The sequence below is a fragment of the Labrus bergylta genome, chromosome 2, assembly GCF_963930695.1.
Source record: "Labrus bergylta chromosome 2, fLabBer1.1, whole genome shotgun sequence".
NCBI lineage: Eukaryota > Metazoa > Chordata > Actinopteri > Labriformes > Labridae > Labrus > Labrus bergylta.
Window position 1 is genome coordinate 27,014,484 of NC_089196.1, and position 12,695 is coordinate 27,027,178.

At 39.3% G+C, this 12,695-nt stretch overlaps 1 protein-coding gene across 2 annotated transcripts; it reads right to left on the bottom strand.

Annotated features, from left to right (window-relative positions):
• Positions 1 to 532: 532 nt before the first annotated feature.
• LOC109991211 (coiled-coil domain-containing protein 112) lies at positions 533 to 6,514 on the bottom strand. Of its 2 annotated transcripts, none has more exons than XM_029279242.2 (14): positions 6,462 to 6,514; positions 5,655 to 5,782; positions 4,862 to 4,983; positions 4,627 to 4,716; positions 4,347 to 4,422; positions 3,888 to 4,017; positions 3,631 to 3,747; positions 3,330 to 3,467; positions 2,514 to 2,641; positions 2,170 to 2,296; positions 1,384 to 1,551; positions 1,089 to 1,187; positions 890 to 1,008; positions 533 to 785 (listed from the first exon to the last, which is right to left on the bottom strand). In XM_029279242.2, the coding sequence occupies exons 1-14, from the start codon at positions 6,504 to 6,506 to the stop codon at positions 755 to 757; spliced, it is 1,518 nt and encodes a 505-aa protein (XP_029135075.2). In that variant the 5' UTR covers positions 6,507 to 6,514; the 3' UTR covers positions 533 to 754. The 2 variants fall into 2 exon arrangements, with proteins under 2 accessions (XP_029135075.2, XP_065818460.1); XM_065962388.1 differs by having other exon boundaries at positions 890 to 1,037.
• Between the last annotated feature and the right edge of the window lie 6,181 nt (positions 6,515 to 12,695).

The window sequence follows — 12,695 nt, forward strand, 5'->3', positions numbered from 1 at the left end:
CACTTTTCTCTTTTTTTTCTTATAATGCTATTCTATTTTATATATAATTTTTTCAATGTACCTGTACTGTCCTGTACCTGTGCAAATGGCAATAAACATCTATTCTATTCTATAGCAGTGAATACCTAACACCAGTGGTGGAGTGCAGGATATACACAGGTATACGGAGTGTACCCACTTATGTTTCAGTCTCCATAGGGTATACCCACTTCTAGATCTCCTCTGACTCACACCATTGGTTGATTGACAATATTCAGTTTGCAGCATTTTTCCCCCTAATGGTGAAGGGACGACCCTCCCTACTCTGTCTCTAATCGACTCGTACGTACTAACTGAATGTGCGTGAGTATTCTTACACGTCACTGTTTATAACGAAGGCCGTTTTTCCTCTGCTGGACAGGACACTCCCAACACATTTTGGGGGGAAGTTAAGAGTATACCCACTTCTTCAGGCACCACTACACCACTGTCTAACACTAATTGTTAACAGTATACCATTATAACAAAGCAAACACCACAGATCACAGGAGAGGAAAAAATAGCTTTAATTGACAAGCCTTTATTTACAAAGAACAACAGATTCATAAAACTTAGTGAACTTTAGCCATAGATTGCAGAAACACACATTCGATCCAAATAAATACACAACATTGCGTTACAATCCTATTTCCATTTTTTTAAATATAGTCTAATATCTTGGAAAACTGCATTGAATGCATTCCAGGGCGGCTCAGTTTTCTCTTTTTGGTGCTTATCATAGGCCTTGTCTCCAAGTGGGAACAGCTCTGCAACAAATTGACAGGAAGTTATATATTCATATGCAAACAATCCCCTTAATATAAATGTGACGTAGTGATTGTGGAAACGTGAAAATGAAGGCTAATCAAACCTGTGAAACATCTGGAGCACAGGCCCTCCCCCTGAAGGTCCGATGTTTTTCATTCGCTCCTTCCATCCCTGTGTGGGTCGAGTGAGCCTGGAGGCGTCTCTGCTGACGTGACCGTCCACCTGAATAAGGGACAAAAGAAACCATCAACCTGAGCGTTTAAAAAGATTTACATAGTTTGTGGATCAAATGTCCTCCTAACCTTCTCCTTTAACTTAGCAGCGATTCTCATTTGTCTCTCCTCCTCCTCTTTTTCCCTCAGCTGTTTCTCCTGAAGCTTTGCCTCCACCTTCTGAAGATCCTGCAACAAGAGTCAGCGACATGCTTTGTGACGACTTCATATATCTACCTTGATGTTATAGCAACATCAAGTGATTCAATTGCAAATCCTTTAACATCTACAATCTATCATTTCAAATTGGCGACACCAGGCACACAGACGTTAAAACAGACAAATAACGGGTCTTGTGTCTCTCTTTGATTTACAGACTTCGTACCTTTTCATTAAAGCGCTTGATCCCCTTTGTTGCCGCCTTCCTTCTCTCATCCATTTCCCTCTGTTCCTCCTCTCTCCTCCTCCTCTCCTGCTCCTGCTCATCCTCTCTCCTAAGGCGTAGCTGCTCCTCGATGGTCAGCTTCACTTCCAGCTGGCGGCGGCGCTCTTCCTAAAGGGTAAAAGTTCAAACATGTTGTGGACACCTGTTCACTCCAACTACAAATAAACACAGCGCTTCACAAATCCACAAAACTCCTGAAAATACATTTCCTGAATGTTTTCAAGTTGAGCTGCACCTTTGAACGCCATCAGCCAAACTGTACAAACCTTCATTATCTAGACTTTTTTTCCTGGCAGCCAGAGTTAAATCTCCTCAAGAAGTCGCGGTGAGCCGATTTGTGTGAACACAGAAGGTAATATTCAGGAATATGCAACTGGTGCAGGACAGGTGGGATCTATGTGAGCATAATGAAGCTTCTTCCTCGAATAAACCGGCAAAACGAGTAAAGTTTGATATGATTTTGGAACAAACGAGTCACCTTTACAACCCCACTCGAGACTCTCAGTGGCATTTATCGATCTTTTAGTGCCTAAAGTGATTTTATCATTGCCCCGTTTTTGTCATTCCTTATGCCATGCCTCCTCGGACTCTATCCCACAGGGGATCCTCCACTGAGAAACTCAGAGAGATTACATGGGCAGGCCGTTCTGAAATGTACTTAATTTTCAGGAGAGCATGTTTGAAAAGCGCAACACAGCACTCTTAAACACACATGCGCAACAACACCTTTGCTTGTCTCCTCTTTTGTATCTCCTCAGCCACTCTCTGCCTCTCCTCCTCTTCTTCATTCCTTCTCCTCTCTTCCCTCCACTCCTCCAGCTGACGCGCCGTCTCCCTCCTCTCCTCCTCAGTCCTGAAACAAACAACAACACAAAGTGACAACAAAGTGATGAGCAAACAAAGCTACCAAATTCCCCTAATCCAGGGTGACCAATCAAACACTTACATGCTTATTAGACCTGGTGGGTTACAATGACCTACATATTATGAATTTGACAGCTTTAGTCCCAAAATCAATGTCTGCTCCACTTCTTCTCTCTGTAATTTATTCTGCTCCACTTCTGACTCACTTGTGTAGGTGGGCCTGGCTCCTGGCCTCCTTCTCCTTCTCCTTCCTTTCCGCCTCCTCCGCTTCTTCCTGACTCTGTATCCTTGTCTGGCGTCGCTGATGCTTGATTGCTCTCCACCTCTGAATAGCCTACATAATGTTTGACGTAGGGATTAAAATAGAAATCGGCAAGGAATTTGAAGTCAGTGCAAAAGCTTCAGAAACAAGTGTTATGAACCTCAGTTGATAGGATATTTATACAGAATGAAGAGGGAGACGGAATACATGTGTAGAAACACTGTTAATAATTTATTATTAGGGTTGATTTAATAAGTCCACAATGTCTTGAAAAAGACTTTACCAATCTGTGTTTTTGTCACTTTTTTCTTTTAGCTTTTAAAGTGGAAAAGCAAATGTGTAATCTTCTCATAGTGATGCAGGTATTCTTTGACAGATCACAAGCAAGATACAACATACTCAAACAGCTAATGGTTACAAGTCAACAACACACTAACCAAGACCAAGACATACACAAGACCAGAGTGCTCCGAGACCGAGTCGAGACCAAGACCATAATATCACTGAAAAAATCATCAGCTTGTGTGCAGGGGGCGTGTCACTCACTTAGCCCGAGATGGTTTATTTTAGGCTTTTGATGCCTTTATTTAGGAGACAGGACAGGGGATAGAGAGAGAGAGAGTACTGGGAATCATGTGTAAAGTAAAAGGAGCCACAGGTCGGATTCAAACCCAATTGGCGGACTACAGCCTCCGTACATGGGGGCACTCACACTAACTCTACCAGCGCCCCAGGCTCATACATGTTTACAGTTGTCTACCTCTCTCTTTCGGTCCTGCAGGTAGATCAGTTCCTGATGCCAGTCCTCATGTTGCTCTATTTCCTCCCACGTCTTAGCAGGCAGGTACAGTTTGGCCTCTTTCCTGTAGGCTGGCTGCCCGCTGTGCTTCGTCCACACCTGCGGTTAAAACAGATTAAAGGGAATCAGACAGGAGACTTGGAGCGATCAAGATCTGGTGTCAGAACCGCCGACGCTGCCTGAAGCAAAGGGTGCTGAGTGACAGTGCACGATTGTGAATCACAGCACTAGACATCCAGATGTGTTGACAGTAATGTCTTACTTTAAGAAAGGCTTGGTGGTCATACTGGTCCCAGCCTCCATATTGGCCTCCTGTCTTCTGAAGGAAGACCTCGAGTGCTCTGACCTCAGCAGGGAGGTCTCTGTCAGGGAGTTTCATCTGATGGAAAAGATAATGTATGAGTATTTATATTTATATTTATGCGTTGACCTTTTCCACCGTTTGAGACTAATAAGAAACACATTTTCTTCTGATTTCTCGCTCCTGATGGACAACAGAGAGACCAGGGCGGGACAAACCTTAACAGTGGGAGCTGCGTGGTGTTTGGCTTCATTTGTTTGGACAGCAAGGCTCCAGTTTTCAATCTTTTTCTCGCACGCCGTGATCTCCTGTCTGCACGTCCGCTCCTCCTTGAAAAGTTCCTCGAAGCTGATCGGGCCAGGTCAAAACAAAAGACCAACGTCTTCTCATGTTTTCGTTACAGAACACGTATTCACATTTTAGAAGTTGTTTGTAAACTGTAACGTGGCCCCTTCCATATTTATCTTCATCTAAACATTTTTGTTTAATGAGTTTAATTATTATAAATGTGAGTTGTTGAAATGTAGAACTCTGTTTTCTTCGTGTTTAAAATCCACTCGATGAGTTAACAGCGATTGTAAAAGTGTTTTTGTTTTTAAGTGTAACATTTTAAAGGGCTTTCTTCTTTTCTCACTCCTCAGACTAGTGTGGCCTTCAGTTGTTTATTATCCTTCTACCTTGACCGTTGTTCCTCCTTTAGCGCGTTAATTGAGATTTCCACCTCGGACATGATCTCCTTCAGTCTCTCGATCACTGAGAACAAAATCAGAAATTACGTTTATTAAAACAATCTTATTTTCATGTTCTCGTATGAAACTGCAAGCAACATTTCTCGATCAATCAAGCTAGAAAATTAAAACCGATATCTTAAATTCATGTCTAAGTATTCATGTTTATGTTGACAGAAAAGTACAACTGGCTGTATCAGGAGGAAACACTGTTATAGTTTAAACTTACGCGCAGGAGTTGGCTTTACATCTGTCAGTTGTCTCTGAAATCTCCTCACACCGTTATGGATCTTCACCAGCTGCTTTTGAAGATTTATTTCTAAAGACAAAGATGGAACATCAGGACTATACATATTGTTTTCAAATCAAAGGGGTAAAGTGTTAAGGGTGGATATATATACGGTTGACTTCGTAGAGAATATGTGAGGATACCGTCGTGAAAAAAAAAAAAAAAAAGGACCCACTCTCAGCATTTCTTTGTGCCTCCATCTCTTTCTCACACTCGTCCAGCTCTCTACACACGTCTGTCCAGCCATTTCTTTTGCACTGTACACTCAGTGTCCTCTCCTTCTCCAACTTTTCAATCCTGGGAAGGAAAAGAGAACATAACTTTAGTGTTTATTATATAACTAAGATACATTATATGTATATAATACAATATTATATCATCACAAAGGTTTGATGTGATATGTGGCAGTGGTTTAGTCACTTCTAAAAGTATTTCAGCACACTTAATAATGTACAAAATGTTCTTGTTCTCATCTTATTATTTCATTTAAAGCGAAGTATAAAATGTGTATTCTTTCGTCCGTTTTACATTTGGTGACTCATTTCACTTAGCGGTCGCTTTAATCCAAAGCAACGTGATACATGATGATTTACAGAGCATAAGAAATTCTACATTGGATTACTTTTCTCAGTTTTCTTTTTTTAGATGTGATTATTGCAAATGCTGAAATTGCAGAAGATTAACTTGCAATTAACTGCACAGCCCTAATGAAAATTGAGTTGATGCATTAGAAGAAGAAAATATACAAACACATGCAATGCAAAGAGCTGATCTTACACAAATTAAAATATTCCAAATTAAACTTACTCAGCTGTTAATACTAGCGTTTGGGGGCTTGCATTCATAATCCATATGTTGTTCGTTGAGACGGTGACGGAGATTGTCAACATACTGTACTGATGCTGTTTTGATTAAAAGTGAAGGGTTTGACATTTTCAAATAATATGACTGTGATTGTCTCTACGTACTGCTTGCGGTTCCTCTCAGCTTCCTTTAGAAACTGTGCGGCCTTTTGTCTGATCAACCTGAGGTCCTCATTGTCTCTGCTGACCGAGGCTGGTGCACAGGGCTGGTAGTCACCTGAGTCTCTCTCCACCTGCAACAATGTGCAAAGAAATAAAGAGTATCATGGTAGGATAGAAAGAAATAAAGAGTATCATGGTAGGATAGAAAGAAATAAAGAGTATCATGGTAGGATACAAAGATATAAAGAGTATCATGGTAGGATAGAAAGAAATAAAGAGTATCATGGTAGGATAGAAAGAAATAAAGAGTATCATGGTAGGATAGAAAGAAATAAAGAGTATCATGGTAGGATATAAAGATATAAAGAGTATCATGGTGTAATACATAATAAAAAGCTGGTTTAAGGGTCATCAGTTTTGCAACATCCTGAAATGCCTCGACGTCCGATAATGGAACCCGGCATAACCAGGTTTATTAACGTAGACACCTGGTTTCCTGGATACCTGATATGCTGCGAGTCGACAGAAAACATACCATGAAAACACTCTCATCGTATTTAAATAACTCATCATTAGTGTACAAAGCTATACAGTAAGTCAGAGGCATATTAACAAACCGTCTCCTCTTCTATAACTTAGATTATGACAGATAGCGTTGATGAAAATACGTTAAAACTAGCTCGTCAGAAGTCTGACAGTCTCCTGCTTTCACGCAAATGTAAAACCTGTTAAGATGATTTAGATTTGTCAGCTGATTGACATTTTTATGTAAGGAAAAAACAGTAAGGAAAACGTCTTTGTGGTATCTACCGAGCACTGTTTGGCCGCGCATCCAGTGGTTGCCAGGGTAGCCATGTTGTAGTGAAACTGTAAACACGAGAAAACTTTATTTAAACCACAGACTGCAGTTCGTGATTCAAACCAGCAGAGGGCGCTGCGGGTCATTGTTTGTTTATGTGTCGACATAAACCTGAAGGACTGGAATAAACTGAGGTTTTTATGTACTTTCCAAGTATTGGGAAGTGATGTGGACTAAATGTAAAAATAAATAGTGTTAACAATAAAGCTACTGAACTTTAAATTATTTAATTAATCATTCCAACAAGTTGCTTTCTAAAGATATAGAACAGTTCACTTTGTCACACGTAATATAAGCCAAATTCACCTGACTAGTCCAGACAAACAACAAATTTTTAAATATTTCAAACATTATTAGGCCTGCATTGCTCGTAAGGAGTAAAAATGTACTTATACTATACTACTATACGCATCTACAAAGCCTTGAAAAGCTCTTTTTAATAAGCTTATATTACTATTTCTTTCTGTTTCTTACTGTTTCATTCCTCATGTTTTGTCTTTGTGTCATCCATTCATTGACTTCAAGATTTGAGAAAGAAAAGGTAATATCCAATTCCCTAAAAGGACATGATGATCATGGAGGCATGATGGGAGCCTAAACTAGTACATCTTAGAAACTGTTTCCATGACGACAGACTTACATTAACCAGAGTGCGTGTTGCTTAAACTACACATAACAGTTTGATTTTTTTTTTTTTATCACCACAATCTTTCCCTTCCCTCGACCAAAATGGCTGTTTATTATATAACTAAGACACATTATATGTATATGATACAATATTATATCATCACAAAGGTTTGATGTGATATGTGGCAGTGGTTTAGTCACTTCTAACATTATTTCAGCTCACTTATGTCCAAAATGTTCTTGTTTGTGAAGGTGAAAACCTTCCCCAGGTTGTGGGTATGTAGGCTAGTTAATTTTGTAGCAATGATATGTGATATGGCAATTGAGAATGAACTGATTTACTTAAATATAACATAAATATATTGTATTTTTTTCTTCTTCTTCTTTCTTTCCTACCTTACAGCAACAAGTAGTTTCATGAGTACAGAAGCGTCTGACTCTGTCCTGCTACAACTAGATGGTTATAGAGTAACACACACACACACATCCCAGGCCGTGGTTATTTCTGTCGCAGCCTTTGTATGACGGCCAACAGCTATAATTATTATGAGAGCTGGCCGAGCGACAGACAGAGAGAAAAGAGGAGAGAGAAAGAGATAGTGAGAGGGCGTATAAATAGAAACCTGAATCCATTATTGAGTGCAGAAATTGGGGATGGTCTCTCCCATGAGTGCAGAGGCAGAGTTGTCATCGTGACTTAAATAGACATCGCTCTCCTTAATGAAGAGTGTTACAATTTCCTGTCCTCGTCTTCGGGCCGAGGGACTCAATTAATTTGATAAATGAGACAATCAGATGAACCTTCAGCTGGTTGTTTGCATCACAAATCCAACACAACATGCTGTTATAAAGTAGGGGATTTCCAGACTAGAAAAACGTACATGGCATATGAGTGTAAAGTTTAAAATAAACTATGACTCCTTCTCCTGTTGGCCTTTTTGAGAGATAAACTTTGACTTTTTCTTGATCTTTTGAGAAAGAGAAATAGATAAAAACATAGGTATTCCCTGACCTTTAAAGTGCTTTTTACAGCTGTCATTCCTGGAGATAGCTCTGTTGTGTTCATGTGATCTAAGTTAATTATCTTATGGTGCAACTCAAACATTGTAAAGGCTGCTTCCTACTCTTTTTCTTCATCATCATTTTCTTGCCTGTGTTGCTTCTTGGATCTGTTGTTAATATGACTCTGTCTTCTCCTGCTCCCTGCCTCTCGCCTTCTCCTGAGTGTGAAAGACCGACTCAGGAAGATTGAGGGGCAGGCTGTCCTGAAATTCTCTATGCATGTTCAGGGGTGCATGTGTGAAAAGGGCTTCGGACTCTTGAAAAGTGGGCCTTTAATTTTTCTTCACTTCATTCGTTGGACAACCTGATAATTCATTTAAGCTTTTTGGCACTTTTTCCTCATGTAAGTCAAAGTGTTTCTTGCTCGGAGGAAAATCAAAGAACTCTTCTGTTGCATTGTGAGGGTTCAAGTCTATTTCAATAAAAGTTGACATGTCAACATGTCAAACATTTTCACAGGCCTATTGAAACTTCAGCTGACACAATGTTTCCCTGACCTGAGCTTATAAATGCAGAATTATTGGCAGGAGGGAAAGTGAGAAAGAATGAACGGCATGAACTTTGACTTTGGAGCTAATGGCCTGTTTGCAAATGTTATGAGACCTGATCTCTGTAAACTGAGAGGTCAGTTTGGCATTCATGGACGGAGGAACTCGGAGCTTCTACCCTGCCAGTTCTCTTTGAATTAGCCAGCTTTATTTATGACATGTGCCCCTCTGTTTATGTGTGTGTGGGAAGTTCACAGGGATCTACCCCTACAGCACAGGTGTGTGTGTGTTTTCATGGTCAACCTTTCTGTCCTGTTGCTAAAAAGGATTGTTTTCAGTCAACATGCCTGCCCTTTATATATACAAACACACATAAACTAAATGCATGACAAACATTGCAAACCTGCACCTACACACAAGCCAACCACACACACACACACACACACACACACACACACACACACACACACACACACACACACACACACACACACACTGATGCACGGTTTGACACCTGACTAGTGATGTAATGGAATATGGTGTTAAAAAGCAACACGATCAGGCGACATCCTGCACATGTTGGGAATGTTAGACTGAGAAAGACAACTGCACATGCGTGTGTGTGAGTGTGTGTGAGTGTGTGTGTGTGTGTGTGTGTGTGTGAGTGTGTGTGTGTGTGTGTGTGTGTGTGTGTGTGTGTGTAGATATGAGTAAATGACTTGAGCGGTGTGTGTGGTAAGGGGCTTGGGAGGGCACAGGGTAAGTGATCAGTCTAATAACTTTTCCTTCTGTGTTTCATACGTGAACCGTATTCTGTTTCCTTCTGTGACGTCAAGACATCAACATTTCTGTTAATGCTGATTTATTGTACCGTCTCATGTAAGTGCTCTGCATGCCCAGCAACAAAAAAATACCTGTATATTTTTATTTCAGGGTGGAAATACGGACAGTTTACCTCTTCAGACCTGCTGCCTTCTCCTAAGTTCAATCACTCACTTTATAGTTTTACTAACTTGTTTCAAGTTAATTGCAATTTATTTACTTTTTAAGTGATCTTGTTTAGAGACACATGTTGTATTTTAATGTTTTCTTTTTCCTGCTTTACTTCATTCTTTTCATTTGATCACTGTTAATAATTGAAGCATAGTCAATCAATGAATCATGCTTCATATGTTTAGCACCTTTCATATAAATAAAATGCAATTTAAAGGACTTAACAGCCATTAACAAGACAGAACAGAAAATAATGACAAAACATGTTACAACCAACGATGGATTTAGAAGAAAAGACTACTGCCCTAATAGCAATAAAATACATGTAATAAAAACAACAAAAGGGGTTAAAGGTAATTTAAAATAACAAAAATATAACTATTTAAAAAAAATAAAAAGGTAAAGATTAAGATTAATAAAAAGAGTGATAAAATGAGAAGATAAAAAGCAGTTAAATGGTAAAAAGCCACACTGAGTAGATATGTTTTTAGTTTACATTTAAAAGTAGGATTATTTCCTGCTGCTCTCAGGTCCTCCGGCAGACTGATCCAGTATCTCGGAGCGTAATGTCTGAAACCAGCATCACCAAATGTTTTCGTTCTCCTCCGTGGAACAGCTTGAAGAGAAGAGTCAGAGGATCTGCGGGGCCGTCCTTGTTCATAAACTTAAAGCATCTCTGAGATGTAGTCTTATATCAAATCTCTCTTCTTTTTTATCTTTTAAAGGTCACATATTCTGCAAAATGCACTTCACCATGTTTCTGTCACATTAATATGTGTACCTAGTCTGTCTACAACTGTCCTCCAATGATGAGAGAAGTCCATCCTCTCCGTCTTTTGCCTGCTCCGCTTTTCAGAAAATGTGTGCTCAAACAGGCCGTTTGGAGATTTTCCCTTCATGACATCACAAAGGGCAGTAGCCCCTCCCCCAGGTGGGTGACAGTTGCACAGCTAGGTGTTTGTTCTGCCCTCTGAGTAAACAATAGGACATGGTGCGAGAAAGCTTGAGCCACCCAAGCCCTTCCAGAGAGGGGGCGTGGTCAGATACAGCTCATTTACATTTAAAGGTACAGACACAGAAACAGCCTGTTCTGAGCAGGGCTGAAATAGAGGGGTTTATAGGCATGATCAAATACAGGATCAGAGTGGATTTAGAACAAGAAACTTCACACACATGTTTTGGGGATTTCTGAGGCTTATTTAAACTTGTTGAGAAAGGAAGATAATATGTGACCTTTAAAGTATTTTGTATTTCAACATCTAATCTTTCCCTAATGTCACATTTCTTTCTTACTGATTATTGTAGTATTTCCCATTTTGGGTTAATGTCACGTTTCTTTTATGCTCTGAATGGTCTTAATATCGTGTTTTTATGCTCTTGAAAACACTTTAATTTGCTCTATGTATTAATGTTTTTTATTTTTTCAAATCAAAGTACCTTTACTTCCCCAACCTTTTAAAATTGGCTAAAATCTAAAATCAGACTATTAAAGCTCTGACACTGTAATAGCCAATAATTTGTTCTTTATCATTTATCTGCTGGGTTACAGGGAGAAAAGAGGTCAGAGGTTCATGAGGACTGTTGGTCTAGAAAAACAGTTTGGATTGAATTTCCATGAATATTTGGCATACAGCGCTTAATGGTCCCCAGACTTAGAATCATGATCACTTCAGTGACCCTCTGACTTTTCATCTGACACCACCAGCAGGTCTAAGTAGTATTGATGTGCACATATATTGCCGCTATTTGAGGCTTAATTTGAACATACTTGTCGCCAGAATAGAATGTATGTATACAACCTATATATTTATATATACACTGTCGACGGTTGCCAGGCAGACGACACCTGATGATATGGTGCGTTTGCATGTCAAAAAATAGCAGCACGTTTAGTCTTACGGTAGATGCAGATTTCACACGTGCATGTTTAATTGGAGGGAAAAGCCCTGAAAACAGTAACATTAAAACACACTTATTAGTATACTTATTATTTACTAACATGTACAAAAACAACCAACACCATTAAGGTAAGCTCCAGCATGTTTAATGTTATTTTTACATGTGCTGTATTGTGTAGATGTTAACTTGTGGTTTAAATGGCTTTTTGTTTTTGACACATTTCTGCCTTTTGCATTCAAAAAAATGACAATGCAGTACTTTCTCGTCTATTCCATTATATTTAATTTCATTCTAATCTCTTATAAACATTTTATATCATCTATAAAATGCATGTAGAATAAACATAACAGAGAACATATATGTGCTAAAAGTTTTTATTTCTTGCTCACTTGCTAAGGAACTTAATTCAGAATGCCGATTATTCAGTCACGTACTTAAAAATGAGCTTTATCTGTGTTTTGTGGTGGTTGACCCTGTATAAGTAGAAGCTCGAGAGGGTTAATAAAAAAGCGAGATAACTGAGAGCATGTCACAGATCCAGTCACAAAGCTTTCATTGGATCAGGAACGCTCAACACCATGCTCATCTTAGAAATCGTTACACAAAAGCCACCACTTGGTGTCTCAGTCTCTCGCTTCCACTGCTATATTACGAGCCATTAGAGTGGTGATCTTATCCCGAGGGCCTCTCACGTATCCACTGTGGTAAAGTTATAAGTCCTCACTTCACCCACACACTTCACATGGTGATGTACAGCGCCGTCCTCATGTAGCCTGAGAGAGTTCAATATTATTTTTTTTACTGCTTTTAATCTGGTGTAGAGGTGCAAACTCTTAGAAAACATAAATACATATAAAACTAGAACGTTTGACTCAGCATTATACAAAAAGTTCACACACATTTCTATAAACTAGCTGTTCTTGATTTTCAACATGACTCGGCCCATCTGAGGAAGATGTTATCTCTGAATAATTTAGTGAATAAGTTTTGATAATTTCACTCAATGAAAAGTGGATGAGCAGGGAACCTGACCTGTTTTTAAAGATATGACAAATAGTCTTAATAAATACCCCTTACGTTGTCCATTACTTTAAACTCTCCCATGATTTCTACTTA

Coding starts and splice junctions, on each gene's coding strand:
- LOC109991211 (XM_029279242.2), bottom strand. CDS start 6,506: ATGGCTACCCTGGCAACCACTGGATGCGCGGCCAAACAGTGCTCG. Junction 4,717..4,861: donor GGCACAAAGAAATGCTGAGA/GTGGGTCCTTTT, acceptor CTTTGTCTTTAG/AAATAAATCTTCAAAAGCAG. Junction 4,018..4,346: donor AAGGAGGAACAACGGTCAAG/GTAGAAGGATAA, acceptor TGGCCCGATCAG/CTTCGAGGAACTTTTCAAGG.